Below are 22,738 nucleotides of genomic sequence, written 5' to 3'. Positions count from 1 at the left end.
CATCACAAGATCCGGGAAGCCCACCTCCAACCGCCCTTTCTCCAAGAAGTTCCTTCACCATTTCCCTCACAGCAATCACCATCATCTTCAACTTCTCATCCACTTTCTCAATAATTCGCTCTTCAGCACCCTTCACTTCCTCTTTCATTCCCTCTTCCACACTCCTCATTATCCCTGTCAACTCTTCAAACTCCCTCTTATGCTTCTCGCACTCAATCCTCAACCTCTCATTCTTCACTTCCACTTCCTTCTTAGCTTCCCTTGCCAACGAAGTTCCTCCCTAAGCCTCCTAATCTCATCCAACCCTTCCATCCTTACCTCTTCGGCAGTCATACTGACCTCACTATCCCAGTCCTCGGGTTACAGCCACACCAGCAGTCCCTGTTTGGGTGCCAAAAATTATGACAGGATCACAAGCTACAAAAAAAAAAAGCAAGCAAGACCTCCTCACATTTATGTTAACCACTCCTGGCTTACAAATTTCCCCCAGCCACACTTTCCCCTTGATTTTACTTAATTACCAACAGGATACCTGGTTCAGCAAGGCAAAAAACAGAATCTCAAACATGTTTACTCACCAGGAAACTTGACACAATCAGGGTGAGAAGCTGTGCTTCCAACAAAGTATGGCCATCAAAAAAATAAAACATCCAGGAGCAACCCAAAATGCAACAACACCAACACTGTCACCAACAAACTGCTCATCCAAAAAAAAAAAAAAAACACCAAACAAGCACCAAGACTACACACCAACTCGCAAACAAAAGAAAAACTCAACAAGCACCACAGAACTCAATTAATGAATACCCTCACTGACTGACTGTGTCTCTCTCTGACTGCCTTCACTGACTGACTGCTTCTGACTCTGACTGCATTCACTGACTGACTGCTTCTGACTGACCCAAATGCTTGGCAACCGAGCCACTCAACGAGCCAAACAAGCAGTTCACTCAGCAACTACCTATTCATCATTCACACTGTTTCTCTCTCTCTCCTCTCTCTCTCTCTCAAGCAACCCTTGAGAACGTCGTCAAATGCAACCACTACATCATTCTTCCATAGGGTTAGTGTCCCGTTTGTCAGGGAGAATTTTAGGAGCTACTTACTCCCCCCCAACTCATTATTATGACATCCATAAGACAGAGTACAGCAGTAGGGTTAGTGGTCTCATTTGTAAGGGAAGGATTTACGTTAATTAAGAAGATGTCTATAAGACAGTCTCTTGGGGTAATCTAATCACACTTCATTACAAATGGGATGATTTACTCAACCATTTGCATTGATATCCAAAATGATTTGTACATAGAAGACTCTGTAGCCACTGAATTCCATGCAAGCAGACTACATGCGTACACATGGTTTGCAGTTCTTACCCATTGTGGCAGTCAGGTCCAGTTATTTCAATATTAAAGAGCCCTTCCTGCCCAATTTTTCAGTTGCCAAAGACTTACAGCGTGAAAAAATGATTTGGGTTAACAGCTGAGACTTACTAGACCATACAGCATATGAGAATTGTTCACCTGTTGGAATCTGATATTCTTCTCTCTTAGGAGGCTTTTCTTGGAAACATTTCATGGAAAATTAAATGGCACTGTGAATTGAGGGTTTGTATAAAAAAATAATTAAACTTTCTCTTTTTAAAATACATATATGTACTACTACTTTTTATTATTATATATCTTAACTAGTTTCTAATACAACGGATGAAGATTAAATATAGAGATGCAGAGCAACTAATTCTGAAACCAAATTCAGAAGATGGAATTCACCACTAAATTCAATGAGGTTGGAGGTGCAACAAAACCACATCAGGTAGAGTTCTGAGGATGAGGAGGTACATGTGCTATTTAATGATTACTCCTATGCTATATAGAATTTTTTGCCGTTGCCAATAAGAAATCAATCCGAACGGAGGAAGAGGGGTAGAATGGCCAAGCATGCAAGTTGAGAGAGACGTAAAAATCTGGGAAAACTCATCAGAACTAAGTTGTTTTCCAGGTTCTCTAAGACAAAGGGCGAAGAGTCTAGAAAGATAAAATTTACAGAAAGTGTAAAATCCACAACATACCAATATACTTCAATATATTATGCAAAAGATGTTATGACTCAAAATGGAAAAAAATTACAGCCGGTCAAGTGTCCCTGACCGGACCTAGACTCCTTTGATGGGGTACACTCAAAGACAACACAGAAAGCAGGTAGATGAGAGGATATGAGATTCCTTCCAAGAGTGTGTGGATCATCAACTACCATACCTTACCTTACAGACCTTACATCTTGTTCGAGTTGTCCCAGGTCCCTCAGTGTGAGGCACCTCTAATGTCTACCAGAGAGTTGCTAGTGCATCTTCCAGTATATTTTGCATCTTCCAATCTTGGATGGTCTGGGATGCAGCTTAGATATTTGTCGAGCTTATTCTTAAACACATCTACGCTCACTCCTGATATATGCCTCAGACGAGCTGGCAACGCATTGAATAGATGCTGCATTGTCGATGCTGGTGCATAGTGGATTAATGTCCTGTGTGCTTTCCTTATTTTTCCTGGTATGGTTTTGGGCACTATTAATCTACCTCTGCTTGCTCTTTCTGATATTTTTAGCTCCATGATGTTTTCGGCAATTTCTTCTATCTGTTTCCAAGCCTGAATTATCATGTAGCGTTCTCTTCTCCTTTCTAGACTATATAATTTTGAGGATTGTAGTCTTTCCCAGTAGTCAAGATCCTTAACTTCTATTCTACCTGTAAAGGACCTTTGTACACTCTCTATTTGTGCAATATCCTCTTGACAGTGTGGATACCATATCATATTGCAATATGCAAGTGGACTACGAACATATGTTTTATAAAGCATAATTATGTGTTCAGCTTTTCTTGTTTTGAAGTGCCATAACAACATTCCCATTTCTGGGCTCAGTTCGTGTCACTTCGTGAAATAATCCCTTAAGTTCATTATTTCTAGGTAAACAATACTAACATTACCAGAGAAAAAATAAAAATAGGGGGATGTCAGAGTAACTGACTCACCCACCCTAAATAAAAAGAGGGTGTCGATATGTAGCTGGGGCGAGTGAGACCACTACCGCGAACCTCTTACCATTTAGAATTCTCCCACATTAACATCCCCCTCCTGAGAGAGCCGATACACGGCCGGCGCCGGCAGCTACTACTACTCTACCTACGATGCCGACCGCAGCGCTCCTGGTGGCCATCCTTTTCGTAAGCGAACTTCTGCACCCACGTGTCAACTTTTGCTCTGTGTTTTTTGTGCTCCTTTTGGGATTTATTCGCTTCGAGATGGAATTTCAAGCTATTGCCGCAGCTAAGTTAAGTACCTCGAAAGGTTATATACTACTTTTAGCCAGCCAGGAGCTGTTTTTAGCATTTTTTAGGTCCAGTAATAGTCTCCTGGTCTGGCGCATGGCTCGCCTTGCCGGCTCGCCTCATGTTCATTTAGCTACTTCGGTCCCCCATACTGTAGTATCTATTCCGTTTGTATATCTACTCTTATCATGAGTTTTGTATGTGGTACAGAAATTCCCATTTATTTTATTGCCTTACATCGTACTATTCGGAAGTCCTTTGCCTGTGCCTTAGATTAGTGTTCATGCATGCATGTCCTTTACCTAGGTATTTAGGCACGTGGGTGATTATTCCAATCCTTTTCGATTTTGTTCTCTCCGACTAGTGATTTCCATTCCATTTATGATTACGATGTATTTATTTTGTGGGTTGCATGTTTGGGGCGATCAGTTTGGCCTAGGCTATGTTTTGTTGCATTACCGCCTTGTGGTCCTTTTGCGCTTGCGTGGTCAGCTCGACCTGGGCTATGTTTTGTTGCATTATCGCCTTAAGGTCCACCTGCGCTCACATCGAGCCAGCTGATCGCCCTGGTCCTAGTCCCCTTCCCTTCCTCCCACGTGGAGGGAGGGTTAGTGCTCGCTCGTTCACGGTCGCTATGGCGACCATCCGGGCACCCCTCCCCTCTTCCTCCTTACCAGGGGGGATACGGGAGTTTGGACTTCTGGGGGTCCTATCGAACCGGTCTCATTTTCTTTGAGCTTCGGGGAGGTCCCGGCGTGTTCGGGTGGGGTTGGCAACGCCACCAGCTCGCGTCGGGCCTTCTCCGGCGTTCTCATTGTATCAGATTCCCCCCCTCCCTATATCGTTTAGCTGACTCCGCCAGCTATTCGGGGGGGAATACGGAGTAGACCTTTCATGCTTCCCCTATATTCATATGGCCGTAGTATCTTTCGTTTTCTGCCGGAGCACCCGCTCACCATCCGGGCGTTCTGTCGGCTGGCAGAAGAATCGTACGGCGGAGCTAGGCTCCACTTACAATATTATTTGTTTTGTTTTAGTTTACTTTATTATCTTTATGGGTAATCTTCTCAAGTTCTCCAGTGTGTCGTACCCTCATCTCGGTGTACTATATGTGTATGTGCAGGTATCTGGTTTGACGGAAATCTTCGCTCCGGCGTGTACCGGAGTTTTCAAATCAGTTTACCGGGTCCCGTGGACTCTCTCACACGGATTACAGGAGAGGATTATGCCCAAAATTTATTCTACTCCAGCATGCAGCAGAGCACCATACCTGAGTAGTCCTGTTAGTATATGCTGGTACTCATGTATCTGTTCACTTACAGGCTACCAACTGTCAGGAGGCGGGGTGTAACGCCGTCCTGCAAGACCCTTGTGGGCATGAGGTCTGCCCGACCCACGCTCACTGTGCTGTCCGCCACAAGGATTTGATCGTGTGGCACCACGAAGCCTGCTCCATATGCTATGAGCTTGTGCAACAGTTTTCGGACGGAGTAAGTATATACCGACATAGATTTTATACTTTCCTTGGTATATACTATCAGATAGTCTTGTTTTATATTGCTATATTTGACTAATAAGTCTTTCTGTTAATGTGATATCTCCGTGGCTTCGTTGTAAGGATTACAATGACCCTTTGTTCCAGGCTGCCGCTGTGAAGGACGCCGCGTCGGCCACCCTGAACCTGGGTAGGTGGCTTCGGCAAGAACGCGCCGAAGGGGCAACCGTACATCCTTGATAAGACCATGGCTGTCCGGTTCTTCCCAGGCAGTAAGTCGACCGGCTACGTCGACCCCGTTGCGGCAGCTCCGGCTATCTCGACCATCCAGCAGCAAGTGGAGCAGGCCTTGGCGGATGGGGGAGCTCCGGAGATTACGGCGGACGTCGCAACACTGGACCTGAACATAGAACCCATGGCGGTAGGCGGAGGTGAGTTGTTAGTTGAGGTGGGTTTGTTGGGCGCTCAAGGGCTTCCCTTGGGCGCTTCTGGGTCTTCTTCCCCTTTAGCATCTTCTTCCTTCCAAGGCTTTACAGAGTCAGAGATGGCAACTAGGACGTCTGCCGCCTCAGTTGTTCCCAAGGTAAAGGGACAACGGGAGCAGAAGACCCTAGAGAGGTCGTCTTCCAAGAAGACTTCGGTCTCCTCTTCTCAGAAGACTCCGGCTCACCATCCCGGAGCAGAGAAAGCGAAGACTTCTTCTTCCTCTTCGCACTCCAAAGGGTCTAGAGGCAAGTCCTCTAAGGAGAAGGTCCGCTCTCCCGCCGAGCCAGTACCTTCTTCATCTACCGGAGCTCGTCCGAAAACCCCTGCTGAGACCAGTACCTCTGGTCCCTTCGACCCTGACTCCTTTACAGCAGGGGTCATGCAACAGGTGGGGAACATGGTAGGCGCTATGATGGACACCAGGTTCGATCAAATGCTTGCCCGTATCTCCACCTTGTTTGCTCAGTCTGGCCAGTCGATCCAGAACATCACGGATCGGCTGACGGACCAAGAGAACCGGCTGGCAGGTCTTAGCCAGAATCCTCCAGCAGTTCTTCCTCTAGCAGGCGCTGGAGTACCTCCGATGCCTGACTACAACTCTCTTCCATCATTCACGATGAGCAATCCTTGGAGGGTAGCAGCCTTCGCACCCTTCAAGGACGGAATGATCTGCAACCACCTTTCATGGGATACGCCAGGTTGACGGAAGCAGCTCTCAATAGGGAAGATAAGATCCCTAAAGAGACAGTAATATACAGCCGGGAACAGGCTCAGAGGGAATGGGTGAGGTGCCTTGAAGAGTGGGATTGCACCAACACCAAGCTTCAAGCATTCAAGAGCCCATTCACAATCTTTGCGACGGAGGATGAGGCACCACTCCCCTTCACCACAAAGATTGCTGAAGTCACGATACAGGCCGCCATTGGAAAGATGAGCCTCTCCCTCAACTGAGGGAATCAGAACCCGACGTCACCACTCCTTTTCCAGCTTTTTGGGGAACCTCTGGGGCAGACCTTCCGGCAACCTTTACCGTAGGGAAGCTCAAACCGGACTGTGCCATCGAACAGTTCGGAGAGAGACTCCCGAGACTTCCAGATAACCTAATCCAAGCTGAGTTTTGAAGCAAGGACCAAGGATTAGAGGGAGGACGGTCTTAACACCTTGCGGTAACTGACAGAGGTTGCCGCCATGACATATGGTACGGAGCCTCTGTTTAAGCTCTTGGCTAAAGCGCAGACACAGACCGTACAGTCGGATCTGTACGAGTTTGTAACAGCAAGGCAGAAAACTGGCAGAAACATGTCCTGCAGGGAAAGATTACTATACGGCACAAGCCAAATAAGTTGCTGTCATCATCAATTTGGGGAGCTGACCTCTTTCCTGAAACGGCTGTGAACGAGGTACACCACGAAGCGACCAGGCTCAACCAGAGCCTTAGGGTCCGCTGGGGTCTTTCTACCAAAAGGAAGCCAGAAGCACCCCCTCTAACTCCAAAAAGCTAAAGAAGACCAGAAAATACCCGGCCTTCCAAGCTCAGCAACAGCAACAATTCGTCCAGGCAGTCCCGGTTCCACAACCCGTGCAACCGACGACCTTCCAGAAGGGCCAAAACCAAGCCCATTCCTCTGTTGACGCCAAAACCAAAAAGCCCAGCCCCCACTTCCCACGCTTTTTCCCCAGCTTTTCAAAATCCCGTATTTGAAAGCCAGGCATTCCAAGCCGTCAATAGGTTTGGAAGGGGAAGCAGGGCTAGGGGTGCATTTCGCAAGAGGGGTGGCGGAAGGGCAACCAACAGAGGCAAACACTTCCATGGAGGACGCGGAGCACGTCCTGCACAACAGTGAGAACCCTCAGGTAGGAGGGAGGCTGTTTCTCTTCCGTCACCGTCACAGGTGGGGATTCAGCAGTTGGGCACAGAGTATCGTGTCCAAAGGGCTGGGATGGAGTTGGATCAAAGGTCCTCCTCCATCCAAAACATTCTTTCAACCACCAACAGAGGAATTGACAGAGTATGCGAAAGAGCTCCTTCAGAAAGGAGTAGTGTCAAGAGTCAAACATTTAAAGTTTCAAGGACGCTTGTTCAGCATGCCAAAGAAAGGCTCAACAAAACGAAGAATAATCTTAGACTTGTCCCGTCTAAACTTATTCATTCATTGCGACAAGTTCAAAATGCTGACTATCTTGCAGATGCAAACCTTACTTCCCCGTGGGGCCGTCACCACCTCTATCGATCTTACAGACGCATACTATCCTATCCCAGTCACGAGACACTTCCGCCCATACCTAGGCTTCAGGTTGGGAGACCAGGCATTCTCTTTCAAAGTGATGCCCCTTCGGGCTGAATGTAGCCCCCAGGGTCTCCACGAAAATAGCGGAAGTAGTGGTCCAACAGCTATCACAAGGGATAATGGTAGTAGCGTACCTCGACGATTGGCTCATTTGGGCAGCAACCGTCGAGGAATGCCTCAAAGCCACAGACAAAGTTATTCAACTCCTGGAACATCTAGGGTTCAGAGTCCAGGCTTACGCCGGAGTCTCGTTTTCAGTGGCTTGGCATTCAGTGGGACCTAAACTCCCACACTCTGTCAATTCCAGTGGTCAAGAGGAAAGAAATAGCCAAATCAATATGGCAATTCCTCAAATGCAAACAAACGTCAAGGAGAAACCAGGAAAGGATCCTAGGTTCCCTCCAATTTGTGTTAGTCACAGACGTTTTGTTGAAAGCAAAACTGAAGGATATAAATAGAGTTTGGCGCTCAAGAGCAAATGTCAAATCTCGAGACAAGTTGTCAGTAATCCCGCCGATTCTTTGCAAACGTCTCCGTCCCTGGGCGGAGGCCAAGAACCTGTCCAAATCAGTTCCTCTCCAGTTCCCTCCTCCGGCGTTGGTTATCCATACGGGTGGGGAGAATACTCCCAATTCAAGAAGGTTCAAGGAACTTGGTCACCTCAGTTCCGACAGCTTCACATAAACGTATTGGAAGCCATGGCAGTATTTCTCACTCTGAAGAGACTTCTACCAGCCAAGAATTCCCATATAAAGCTGGTTTTGGACAGCGCAGTGGTAGTACACTGCATCAACAGGGGAGGATCCAAATCAAAACATATGAACCATGTTATGATAGCCATTTTCTCTCTAGCAACCAAGTACAAATGGCATCTGTCCTCCACCCATCTGGTGGGAGTAAGGAACGTGATTGCAGACGCCCTGTCCCGATCAGTTCCTCTTGAATCGGAGTGGTCCCTGGACAAGCGCTCATTCCAGTGGATATGCCAGAAGGTCCCAGGTCTCCAAGTAGATCTTTTCACATCTCAAGTGAACCACAAGCTTCCTTGCTATGTGGCCCCCAACCTGGACCCTCTGGCTTATGCCATAGACACCATGTCTATAGATTGGAATCAGTGGAGGAAGATTTACATCTTTCCTCCAGTGAATCTTCTATTGAAAGTCCTGAGCAAACTCAGGACATTCAAGGGACAAGTAGCTCTAGTAGCCCCGAATTGGCCCATGAGCAACTGGTATCCTCTCCTCCTAGAATTGGGTCTCTGGCCTCGACGGACTCCCAATCCCAGGCTATCTCAGTCAGTACAAATGAGGACTGTGTTCGCTTCCTCAGGAATTCTCAAAACCCTAACTTTATGGACTTCATGAAGTTTGCGGCTAAAAGAGATGCAAATATCGATCCCCAGAATATCCTTTTCTTAGAATCAGATAAGAGGGAATCAACTTTACGTCAGCATGATGCTGATGTAAAGAAATTGGCAAATTTCCTGAAGGAAACAAACACTCGAACCATGATAGTTAATCTAGCTATATCCTTCTTCAGATCCCTGTTTGAAAAAGGTTTAGCAGCTAGTACTATTACCACTAATAAGTCAGCTTTAAATAAAATCTTCCAGTTTGGCTTTAAGATAGACTTAACAGACTCCTACTTTACGTCTATCCCTAAAGCCTGCGCTAGGCTCAGACCTTCAGAAAGGCCTAGTTCGGTTTCATGGCTTTTAAATGACGTTCTCAAACTGGCTTCAGATACTGACAACGTTTCATGTAATTATCTCATGTTATTAAGGAAAACATTATTCTTGCTAAGCTTGGCCTCAGGAGCCAGAATATCTGAACTGTCGGCCCTTTCCAGAGATGCTGGACATGTAGAATTCCTCCCCTCAGGAGAAATCTTACTATCTCCAGATCGTAGTTTTCTAGCAAAGAATGAGGATCCCTTAATGAGATGGGCCCCTTGGAAGGTCCTCCCTCTTCCACAAGACCCTTCTCTTTGTCCGGTGACGACCTTAAGAGCTTATCTGTCCAGGACATCTTCCAGATCCTCAGGCCCCCTCTTTATGAGGGAAAAAGGTGGTACTATTTCAATAAAAGGGATTAGACAACAAATCCTATACTTTATCAAACAAGCTAATCCTGATTCATTCCCTAAAGCCCATGACATCAGGGCAGTAGCCACCTCTATTAATTATTTCCAGCATAGATTTTGATGACTTAAAGAAGTAGCAACGGGGCTGGTGAATCGCTGACAGTTTTTAGACATCATTATTTAAAGTCTTTGGAATCTCTTAAATTTCCGGCAGTGGCAGCGGGAAACATTGTTTCCCCTGACACTGCACAGTAGTTGTAGTAGAAGATCCAGATCTCCTTTCTGCCTGCCTCACTAACAATGCACCTAACCTTACCGTCATGTTTATTTGGGTTCCTCAGCCTTAGCTGCCTAAAGGCTACCTATGGTGACGTGCCCCTTATTTTTTTGCTAGGGGCACTCACAACTGTAAATATTGATTACTGACTGTTGCTAATCGGTGTTGTTTCCCTTATTTTTATGCTAGGGAAACACACCAAGTTATACTTGTAATATTTAATGTATGTCTTATGATTTAAGTGTTAGTGAGTGTTCCTTCTTGATTTGTATTATAAACCTCACTTGTATATAATTACATAAATCTAGTTCTAAGTTATCATAAGTTAGTTTAAGTCTAATTTTAAGTCCAATTATATGATAAGATGGATTCAGTAGATTAAGTTAACATTAAGTATGATAACTTGTAAGTTTTAACTAGATTATATTCATTTCTTTAATTTTTTGTTTTATTGAGACCCTCTTTTATATTTAATTATTGTTCCAATCTTGTGCTAATTCTCTGGTACTATTTCATGAAGCGACACGAACTGAGCCCAGAAAAGGGATTTTGACGAAGGAAAAATCTATTTCTGGGCAAGGGTTCGTGTCGCCCAGTGAAATCCCCCCCTATTTTCCCACCCTTGCGCCCAAGATTGGCCTCTAACTTCAAGGATGGCCACCAGGAGCGCTGCGGTCGGCGTCGTAGGTAGAGTAGTAGTAGTTGCCGGCGCCGGCCGTGTATCGGCTCTCTCAGGAGGGGGATGTTGATGTGGGAGAATTCTAAATGGTAAGAGGTTCATGGTAGTGGTCTCACTCATACCGACACCCTCTTTTTATTTAGGGTGAGTGAGTCAGTTACTCTGACATCCCCCTATTTTTATTTTTTCTCTGGTAATGTTAGTATTGTTTACCTAGAAATAATGAACTTAAGGGATTATTTCCCTGGCCGACACGAACCCTTGCCCAGAAATAGATTTTTCCTTTGTCAAATTCCCTTTTTTGTTTTACATTTTGCCAATAGAATTGCTATTTGATCATTGCATAACATGTTCCTATTCAACATCACACCAAGGTCTTTAACTGCTTCCTTATTTGTGATTGTCTCATCATTAGGTCCCCTATATGCATATACCTTTCCTTCTCTGTCTCCATAATTTATTGATTCAAATTTATCAGAGTTAAATACCATCCTATTTACCTCTGCCCAATCATATACTTTGTTAAGGTCTCTTTGCAGCATGTTCCTATCTTCATCACAATTAATTTCTCTACTTATTCTTGTGTCATCGGCGAAACTACTCACTACCGAGTCCTTAACATTACTATCTATGTCTGCAATCATTATAACAAACAGTAATGCAGCTAACACCGTACCTTGTGGCACACCGGATATTACCTTAGCTTCATCTGATTTCTCATCGTTTGCAATAATTATCTGTTTTCTGTTGTGTAAAAATTCTTTTAACCATCTTCCTACTTTATTCACTATATTATGTTTTCTAATTTTCTTCGCTAATATATTATGATCTACCTTGTCAAAAGCTTTTGCAAAGTCTAGATAAACCACATCTGTTTCATTTCCGCTTTTCATATTTTTGTATATGTTCTCGCGGTGGACTAACAGTTGGGTTTGTGTACTTTTTCCTGGTACAAAACCATATTGGCCTATATTAAACAAATTATTTTTTATTAAATGTTTCATAATATTTTTCTTCATTACCCTTTCATACGCTTTCATAATATGTGATCTTAGACTCACAGGCCTATAATTACTTGCCTCTAGTCTTGATCCACTTTTGAAAGTAGGGGTAATCTATGCTAATTTGTGCTCATCATAAATCTTGCCTGTATCTACACTTTGTCTTAATAATATTGCAAGTGGCTTTGCGATAGAATGAACTACTTTCTTTAACAAAATAGCAGGGATACCATCAGGCCCAGCTGCATCTCCATTTTTAATTTCATTAATAGCCTGCACAATATGAGGCCACCACTCGAACAACCGTCCTATCTGCACAAAACAGAAATTGGAGAAAAACGCGATTGAAGTTTTGCAATGTTTACGTTATCATATTTCCGTTAATATTTATGGTATGACATCATTATTTTTTCAAAATGAAGCTAAAAGCATGCTATTTACAAATATGTGTGTAAAAATTACCTGTCTATCCATACTGTACCTTAAACAACACTATAACTGCAAAAAACCGAAGTTTGTCAACATTGGAATGCATATATAAGTGATAATTATGAATGGTATGATGACATTTTTTTTTCTTCAACATTATATTAGTCTATATTTTAGAACTTAAATCATAAAAAACTAGTATAATTATATAATGATGGGAAGAAGAAATATAAAAATTAAAAAACTTTATTGTATAAGAATGGCGTTCTGTAAAATTATTCAGTTATGTAGCTCTCCTTATGACACGTCTGGTCATCGTTCATAATAGGCCTACGTGGTGCAATCACATAACTACATAACTAAAAAATTGTGTTAAAGCATACTATAGCCCTAAAAGCATGGTAGGATGCAAGATTTACTAGCACCATTTTTTTTGTATTACACATAATTATACATAAAAAAAGAGCATGACTAACTTTTTTTTCCCCATTTAACACATCTGACTATCCAATATTGGGTACAGTAATGATAGGCTAATAGATTTTAAAATCCAGTAAGGTATACTGTTTGGAAGGTATTTTCACTGGTTTTTTACCATAAGAAGATCGAGAAGTGATGATGTGTGCACTCACATTATTCTTTTCACACTGAGTACTACATTCTACTGTGTTGTTTTCCATTTCATCCGATTCCTTATGATTTCTACCCATAGTTGATGATCACAATAACTGTTATTTTTGTCAGAGACAATGCTTAATGAAAATTATAAGGTAAACCAAGGAACATGAGAACTTGACAGCCAAACTAAGTGCCCTTTAAATATGACGTCATACCAAATCAAAGAACCTCATTGGTGGACACATACAGATAACGTTTTGTTCGACAGAACATTATCCGGGCTCCTTTTCCCTTGAATAACCGCTTACCTGCAAATTTTGCAGATATACTGTTGTTCGATTAATTTTCATCCCAGGCTCTTTCACTCGAATAACAACTCACAAATATTGCGCATTTATAATTCTAGTTACTCTCAGACTCTCTAGATTATGACCGTGAAAAATATATATTTTTTTACAATTTCTAAACACTAGTATATAGAAGAAGAGTTGCTGGATTCGAAAGTATGTATAACTCAAAATCCGAAAATTTGCAGATAGACGGTTGTTCGAGTGGCGGCCTCATATCATCTTCATTAATATCTATGGCTGCTAAATATACACTATTTTCATCCCTTACTTCTATATCATTATCATTATCAATTCTAGGAGTGAATTCTCTCTTATAATGTTCTGCCAATATGTTGCATATTTCCTTTTTTTCATTCGTTAATCTCCCTTCAATTCTTAGAGGGCCTATTTTTATTCTTATTTTATTCATCTTTTTTGCATACGAGTACAATAGTTTGGGGTTTTGCTTGATATTTACTAGGGTTTTTTCTTCCAAGTCCCATTTTTCATTTCTTTCGATTGTATAATCTTTTGTTCTCCCTTTTCTATCTTACTTTTTAGTTCGATCACTTTCCATGCATTTTTTTTCTTTTGCAAGACCTTTTTTCCACTTTCTGATTTTCTGGAACAAGATCCTTCTGTCTCTTGGTATGCATGACTGATGTTTACTTTCCTTCTTCGGTATATATTTATCCACTTTTTTCTCTAATATTTTATATAATATCTCTGTATTTACCTTTATATCATCACTTACAAAAATGTTAGCCCAATCTTTGTTTAATTCTTCATTTATTTCTGACCATTTTATATTTTTACTGTAGAAGTTGTATTTTCCACATCCTTCCCACTTTTTCATTTCTTGCTCATCTCTGTTTTCACTTGCTTTGGAATGGCTGTTAATTCTTTGACATTATGGTCTGAAATACTCGCATTATAAGCTATTATTTCTTTAACATAATTCACCTCGTTCACAAATACTAGGTCTAAAGTATTTTCCTTTCTTGTTGGCACGTCATTTATTTGTTGGATGTTGTAATCTAGTAGCATATCTAATAGCTTTTCGAATTGCCTCTTATCTTCTGCACTACTATTACTCTTTTTTATATGTAAAAATACAACCACAATCTCCTGTTCTTTCTTTCCAGTCTACGAAAGGAAAGCTAAAGTCTCCGGATAGGAGAATAGTCCAGTCCTTGTGATTTCTACATATATCATCCAATTTTTCTATTATTGTGTCAAGCTCTTTAGTATTAGGGGGTCTATATATTTCTATGTTCATTAATTTTTCAGATTCAAATTCTACCACTATTAGTTCACATTCTGAGTTACTATATTTCTCATATATTTTTCCTTGTTTTTTGTCTTTCCCATATATCGCGGTTCCCCCTTGATTCCTATTTTTTCTATCTGATCTATAAGTTTGGAACCCTTTTATTTGACCGTCATTACCAGTGCCATGAGAATACCAGGTTTCACTTTTATTCATTATATCTATTTTCTTTTCAATTTGGGTTAGTTCTTTTAAGTACTCTATTTTTCTTTTTGAGTTACTCATAACTAAACCCTGTGCATACATCACTATGATGGTTTGCGTGTTATCTCCTTCATTTAATATGGGTAATAATAATGATTTTCCCACGTCTCTTTCCTGTTCTGGTATGTTGTTCTTTTCTTCATTTCTAGAAATTCTGACATTAAAAAATCCAACTTTTCCATAATATTTGATCTTCCTTCATCATAATTATTCATTTTGTGTCTGTATCTGCAATTTTCTCCATATCTGCAATATCCCCTAGCATCGTACATACAGTATTTATCTCTTGAGCTATAGAATCTTGGAGCTGATACTTAGAAATTCTTTGCTGACACTCCATATCGCGGTGATGGCTTTCTCTTTTCCTTCACCTCATGTTCTTTGTTCCTCTCTTTATTTGTTTCTTTCCTATTTTGGATTTTATTATTTAATTGATTTTGATTCATGGCTACAGGGTGCATATATTTACATTTTTTGTCGAACTTACATCCTTTTCCTTCTTTTAGGTTTTTGCATATTTTTGGATGTAGATCTCTGCAATCATCCTCATAGCCGTCTAGGTATGCACATTTACCATAGATTTCATAGTTGTGACATACCTTGGGAATCTCACAAAATAAAAAATTATTTTATATTTGACCTAAGAAAAATATAAGTGGAAGAATAACTGAGTACGTATTTTCCTAATGCTTACCTTGTAAACTTCGGAACTTTTGCTCAAAAAAGATGAAAAAACAAATACACCACCAATATCTGGTCGAAAGCGATATCCAACCTGCATAGCAAGACTGGCTCCCATCGAAAATCCACCTTTAAAGAAATTGGTAAGTAGGTATAATTAATCTCTCTCTAATATAGAGGACTCGGAAGTAACATGACAAATATGGAAGCATTTCATAAACTTGAATAAAAAAGGAAAACATTATACCCTGATGGAAATTGAAGTTGTTATCTCTTATTGATGGTATACGTAATAATAATAATAATAATAATAATAATAATAATAATAATAATAATAATAATAATAAAAAAGATCTGAATGCTTGTGTAGAGTATAAAATAAAGAATTTAAACCAAACAACAGGCTCTGGGACCTATGAGGTCATTCAATACTGAAAGGGAAATTGCGAATAAGGGAGGTTTTGAAGGTATAACAGGAAAAAAACCTCGGAGTTGCACTTTAGGTGAGGATGGAAAGTAAGATGGGAGAAAGAGAATATGAACGGAAGTACAGTAAAAGGAATGAAAGGGGTTGCAGCTACGGGCCACATTAACGCTGCAAAGAAATTTAAATAATGCTTACAGAGCAACGCATGAGGCGCACTGACGGCAATACCCCCTACGGGGATCGCTTGCGTAGTCTAAGTTCTCAATCTCTTTCATATCTTTAGATTTCAGTAAAATTTTGCTAAAGCTAAAAATGACATTCCTAGATACTATAACCGATGTTACTAGTGACAAAAACAATGTAAAAATGAGTGGGAATTGCGATAAACTGTATATTTCTATTCTTAAACCTCATATATTATATCTCATCTTTGCTGCTCTTCAAGGAAATGAGAATCAATCTCGCGTATTCATCATCATCACAAACATTCTTCTTTAATTTTGGGGCCCTCCTGTCAGACGTCATTCGGTCCGTGTATCTCGTTTGTTTGTTAGGGTCTCTAGTTGCCAAATCTTTCTAGATATTCGAGCACCATTTTGTTTTTCAATATCACTGCGGCAACTTCTCTCTATTTAACTATATTAAATCATGTTGCTACATGTAAATGTCCTCTTGGAGTTAAATTTCTCCAGTGTCTTTTGAGGTCTTTAACATAATTTGGTGCTTTTATTCTTGGTCAAAATACATTTCATATCCATTCTTACTTCATTAGGTAGCCAATGAAGTCATTTAAATGGGAATACACCTATCTGACAGATTTATTCATGATTAATTCCGCTGCTCTACTAATTAAACCCTGTCTCTACCTTTTCCAAATAATATGTCAGGCCCTACCAGAGATTGTTACTTTTTATTATTCTAAAAACAGTTTAACCAGACCACTGAGCTGACTTTCAGCTCTCACAGGGCTAGCCCGAAGGATTAGATAAAATGCCAGGTCTAGGCCAAAGGCTAAGAACTGGGACCAAATAAGTCATTCAGTATAAAAAAAACAAATGACTGCACCGAGGCAGAGGCTTTCATACTAGAACACAAACAGGCAATAAATACATTTACTAATGTTTCCATACATACATACTAAAAAGGTGTAATTTTTAAATTTAATAATAAGTTGAGAGACTTTTTAAAATTTTATCTAAAATTCATTAATTTCTCTAAGGCTTTTGTACTTTTATTATATACTTATTTTTCATATTTTGTCAAATCAAATCAGAGTTCCTTAGAAACGCCAAAATCGGAACCACTGAAAAAGTGAAAGATTCTGACAAAATTTCTTTTACCTTTACTTCCAAAAGTTGACAGTCTCTGCTGGTCATACTTTGGACACTCAAAATACGTCTGACAGTTATCAATACCTTAGACTCTGGTGTGGCCTGTGTGTAGACGTGTCAGGATTACTTGTGTATCTCTCTCTCTCTGATATGCGGAACTCCATTTCGTAACATCAGGTTTTATTTGTTTTAGTTTTACTTTCAGGTTCTTCATTCCATATATTTACAATGATTGTTTTTATATATGCTACATAGTCACTAATAGGGATGTTTACATTTATTCTCATCATGTGGACTGCTTCCTTGGCTACTTTACCAGCCTCTTCGTTTCCTTTTATCCCGACATGGGCAGGGATCCAATATATTTCAGTATTTTTTCCCTTATTATATAATTTGAGGAGTAAAAACTTAATCTGTTCCACAATATTATTTTTGGGGTTGTAACTTTTAATGGTTTCTATAGCACTTCTAGAGTCGCTATAAATCACAAAATTGTTTAAGGAGTGTTCTTTGATTACTTTTATGGTCGATGTTATTGCACATTACTCTGCTGTAAATACTGAAGCATTATTAGAAGAGAGAACTGAAATGTTTTGTCCTGCAGCATATCTCACTCTGTATACTGATTTGGATCCATCCATATGTATTGCGTAATGTGGACCTTCTCAGCTTATGTGCTCTATTGTATGTTGTCTATGTGTTACAGCCTCTGAGAGAGGTCCGCTTCAGGTTCGATATGAAATAAATAAAAAATAATATTTCAACACCAACAGTTGAAACTGGGGATACGAATATAGAAAGAAACACTAACACAACAAAGGCTTATTTACAAGCTTACTCACAAAGGTAAATGCAGAATGGTATCTCCTATTTACATAAAAAGGCAAAATCTTACACTGCATGAACTGGGGGAACAGCGAGGTAATTCAAATACTTGCTAGCCGGTTTAGTGACTCGAAGCGATGGCTTCACAGAAGGAGATCGGCGATTGCAGACGTCCTCTTGACTCCGTAGTGCAGAAAATAAAGTCTACACTTGATACTTGAAAGGCAGGAACTCTCCAAAACCTCTAGCAGGACATTCTCTTCTTTGAAGTCTGCTCAATGTCAGGATAACTCGGTCGTCCACTCCTGAAGATGACTAGACCAAAATCCAACCAACTCTCGAGCAACTTTTCTTCTGATCCTTCGTCAGTTCCTTTTCTCTTATCTCTCTTGGATGATCTCTGCTGCTGCTGATCTCTCACTGATAATCTGATCTGTGGCTCTTACTGAGGATATCTCTCTGTGACTTGTGACTAACTGGTGATTTCTCTCTCACGATCACTCTGCTTTCTCCTGCTACGACCGTCGTATTTATATGGCACTCTGGGGGCGGAGCCTATGGTGAACGTCACAGGCTCCTGAGATTACTAGAACTTCTTAGATGAATCTAGACGAGGTATTGCATCATATTTCGCTGCGTTTCTCCCGCCACTTAGGCGCGTGTTGTGCTCCACAACACGCCCGACGATTCCAGAACCACCGCATAAACAGGCGCCTCCAACACGGGCGCAAAAGCCTCCTTGCTGCCGAACTTCTCGAAAATGCGTTTTCCTTTCCTTTAACTTCCTTTGCTATGAAGCAATTACCATCACACTATGGTGTTCTGGGGTATATGATACTATTTTGATAGATATTTTAATTTTGAGCAAATTTTTACTTTATTCATATTCCAAGGAAGAGGTAATTTTACTATTGGAGGTAGCTGGCTATTTATTTATTCAGTTAATCAACCAATCTTCTTGATCTAATTGGAAAAGGTGGTGAATGATTGTTAATAAATACATCCCTTAGTTCAAATAATCTTTTGGTTGGTGAATCACTTGACCGAATTCTTAGGGTACTTTCATTGTTACTAACTCTCTATGGAGAGAGAGAGGTAGTTTACCACATTTAACCTATAAAGAAAAGGTGAGTGATGAAATTAAAAGATCCTGAACATATTCTAAGGCCCTCATGATGAACTGAGTCTAATATTTTCAGTACTGCGTCTGAAGCTGACCCATATATTTCGCTACCGTAGTCAATAATAAAGACAGCACTGTTCCTTTATATAGTAAAGTAAGGGTTTGTCTATCAGCTCCCCAAGTAGTGTTTGATCATTTTCTAATTAGATTTAATGTTCTTTTACCTTTTGATTTCACATATGTTATGTTCCAGTTCAAGAGAGTATCAAATACTAATCCTAAAAATTTTGCAGTTTGTCCAATTTACGTACTTTGATTTCTGATTTTTAAATCCATTTCTTCTGATTTCTGATTATAAATCTATTTCTTCACCTTTCTTCCAATGCGTGAGTCTTATGTGTGGATAATCTAAATCCTACAAATGGGGTCCATTCATCTATTTTTATTATAGTCTTATTAATGATGCACTCTGAATGTTTAATGTGAGATGCTGAATAATATATGGCAAAAATCATTCATATATATATATATTATCTATATATATATATATATATATAATATATATATATATATTCATATATATATATGTAATAGATACATTTATTAAATTTACAAGATCTGTAAATATAAACCCATGACCTGAGGTCATGGCATAAGGAGGGTTCTACGTGACCAAAGCAGACCTAGATTACGCTATGCGCTGTCTGCAGTAGCCTGATCTAGCTCAGAGCTTTGTCAACATTTTATGTTTATGATAACTTTGCACAACAACTTCCATGGGAAGCGGTTGACCTGTTAACCTACGCCGGAAACTTGTAACTTCCGAGCCGGCGGACTACGTATGTTTTTTATATGAATTTGCTGAGATAGCTAATGTTCCGCTATCGACGCGATGCTTTAGAATGGCAGTTCCACGCCAACCATCAAACATATCGGTCTTCCGAACCGAGCTGCATCTCCTAGTATGGAGTTACAGAATAAAGTTGTTATCTTTGTTCAACTTATCTGTTTGAATCATCTCCTTTAGTTAAGAAAGAACCACTCTACTAAGATATCCAAGGGAGATGAGAGGAACCAGAAATACTTACGAATGACAGTCGTAAGGAGAACACAAAAAGTCTATCGCCAAGCGATGAGACCTACATGTGGTGGCAGCGTATAACGAAGAATAAAATTAACAAGACCCATATCAGCCGACCGAAGGTCTACAAGAACTAACTTCCACCTTCAACATCAAACTAAACAGAGGAAACGGGATCTTCAATCAACGCAACAGTTTATGAAGACGCAGATATGTCCTTCATCAAGAGAATACAAGCATTAAACACCGACGTTTGAGCAACTGTTGTCACTTATCTTCGAGAATCTACACCGGACGAGAGCAGCATCGAACATCAATGGAAAGAAGAAAACAAACACAGGAAACATCACCCGATCACGAGCAAGGACGCAGAGAGCACAGCTAGAGGCAGTAGTGCAAGGACGGAGGCTGTGACGTCATCAATCTTGGATTTCTCCACGCATCGTGCACCGAGAGAAGACCGTGACGTCATCACGACTTCCGACGCGAGACTTAGACAGGAACTGAGACGTCATCCCATGTCAACAATCCTTCGCAATATAATCTGGAGCTAAGTACCATTTTTATCTATTCAGGTCTTTTCCTCAGTGAAGTGTTGTTCATCGGGAGTCGACCATCATCCAGTATTAACTGGGGGTGAGTTGTTCGCCACTATTAATCTTCCTTCATTACAGGATCAATCTTCAACTGCGAGTTCTCACCCGCAGACTAATTTTTTTTTCTCTTCTCGCTGTTGTTAATCGTTTCTTGCAGGAATTCTCCGTATAATATTTTATCATATTATCTGTATTTTTGTATCTTTTGGGGGATTTTCCTATTATTATAACACACTTCTACAGTACATTGCATATGCGTTTACGTAGTGGTCGAGTGTACTCTTATAGATATTTTGATAGGATTGCAAGGAATAGAATGATAAGAAAAAAGTGAAAGTCGAAATGGCAACTACTCCGACTGGCAACCCCAATGTGGTGACTCTCGTTAGCGCGAGGTCAGCGATTGTCCCTTTTCAAGGTCGGGTCAATGGGTTCCTGCCTCAAAATGTTGAGGCATGGATCTCATCTGTAGACGCTCATTTAAATGCAAAAAGCATCACAGACCCAGCAGTACAATTACAGGAGGCCAAGAGCTTCTTTGACTTTGCAAAAGGTGACGCAAGTGGTATCTAAGGGGGGTTTCTTTCCAGAGGCGCTTACATGGGACGAGTTTAAAATCAGATTACGTGCCCGTGTATGGGGTGAAGAGGCTTTAGATTGTAGTATTGCATTGAGAAATATCCTTAACCAAGCCTCCATGACTCAGCTTAATGTTGTCGAGCGGGCGGCGCTAATTGCCGACTGGCTAATGAATATCGGGATAGTTTAAGTAACTCCGGATGGGTTGCGGGTGATAAAATCAAAGTGAAAGATTTTATCCGTTTGATCTACCTTACGTCTATCACTGCAATGTTGCCTGAAGCGTTAGTACGGTGTTTTGATAAAAATTGCAGCCCGACAGTACGGAATTAGATGTGTATAAACAAATCAAAAAAACACATGTCTAAATGTACCGACCTAGATCCTTCGCTCATTCAAGTTTTTGACAAAAAAAAATGAGAACAAGCCACAACAAGTAAATGTGGTACATAATAATAATCAAGTTGCAGGGATGGTTTGTTATAACTGTAAACGACCAGGTCACATGGTTTCAGACTGTCGGACGCGTTTTGTTCAATACACAATAGTTCAACTCATTCATATAACCGTTGCTACTCGAGGAATCAACAGCAGAATGCTACAAACACGCAACCAGTTGCCATGCAAATAAAAAGAAGGGTCCTCAGTACTATAAGAAGAAACAACCAAACGGAAATTCTGCACAACAGCAGAAACAGACAAAATCGTGCTTCAGGTACCTCTGTTCCTGGGCGTCTAGCCAGAACTTGCAAGGGCAAGCGAATTTTCAAGGTGTGATAAACAAAACAATACCACGTAGTTCACTCCAAGGGGGAGAGGGCGATGTTGGGTCATCAATATCAACATCTTTTGTATCAAATAATCAGTTTAATCATTTATCAGATCATTGTGAGGCAATTGATTTTCCTATGAAACACACGGCCGAATCAAAAAAATCTGTGCAGGTTCCCCTGTAGATTTGCAGAACAGAAATTCATGCAAATTATTAGTCAAGAACGAGTTGCGACCAAGCCTTACATGCAGTAAATTTGGACCATTAAGTCATTCACTTTGTTCTTTGATTCTGGTAGTCCACGTAATATCATGGATTTAAGGACTCATCATTTACTCTTTTCAAATTTCCCTATAGAAAAGTCCGGAATAAGGCTCTCAGGCATAGGGAATAATGAATTAAATGTTGTGGCGTAACTCATGTACAGTACAAGGTCGGTAAGTGCACGTTTGCTGATACCTTTGTCGTTGTACAAAACATTAATATGTATCCCGCAGTAATTATCGGATACCCGTCTATGGGCACTCAAAATATTATCTTAGCACCTGCAAAACACGGCGTGTATATCAAGGGAAATTCTATAGGTCTTCTAATATCCTAAAATCAGTTTTAGATAATAAAGAGACAGACAGAGTTGTCACTTACATTACGGAACCAATCACCTGTCTCATGAACCAAGAAATAATACAGGCAACCCAACAGAACTCTCGCTCACCCGTAATATCAGCTTGCACGCAAACTCTCGAGCCTAACGTAACTTGAAATATATTAGTGCGTGTAAAG

The 22,738-nt window shown here is 40.7% G+C and overlaps 1 protein-coding gene across 2 annotated transcripts in view; it reads right to left on the bottom strand.

Annotated features, from left to right (window-relative positions):
- The window catches only part of LOC135196948 (lysophospholipase-like protein 1), a 129,162-nt gene that overhangs the window by 1,310 nt on the left and 105,114 nt on the right, over window positions 1-22,738 (bottom strand). For both annotated transcript variants that reach the window (XM_064223794.1, XM_064223795.1), the window contains exon 4: window positions 15,235-15,350. In XM_064223794.1, coding sequence (XP_064079864.1) covers window positions 15,235-15,350 — 116 coding nt within the window. The remainder of the gene's footprint in view (window positions 1-15,234; window positions 15,351-22,738) is intronic.

Source organism: Macrobrachium nipponense, chromosome 18 (assembly GCF_015104395.2).
Source record: "Macrobrachium nipponense isolate FS-2020 chromosome 18, ASM1510439v2, whole genome shotgun sequence".
NCBI classification, from domain to species: domain Eukaryota; kingdom Metazoa; phylum Arthropoda; class Malacostraca; order Decapoda; family Palaemonidae; genus Macrobrachium; species Macrobrachium nipponense.
Note: the sequence above shows the minus strand (reverse complement) of the source record. Positions and strands in the feature narration are given on the sequence as shown.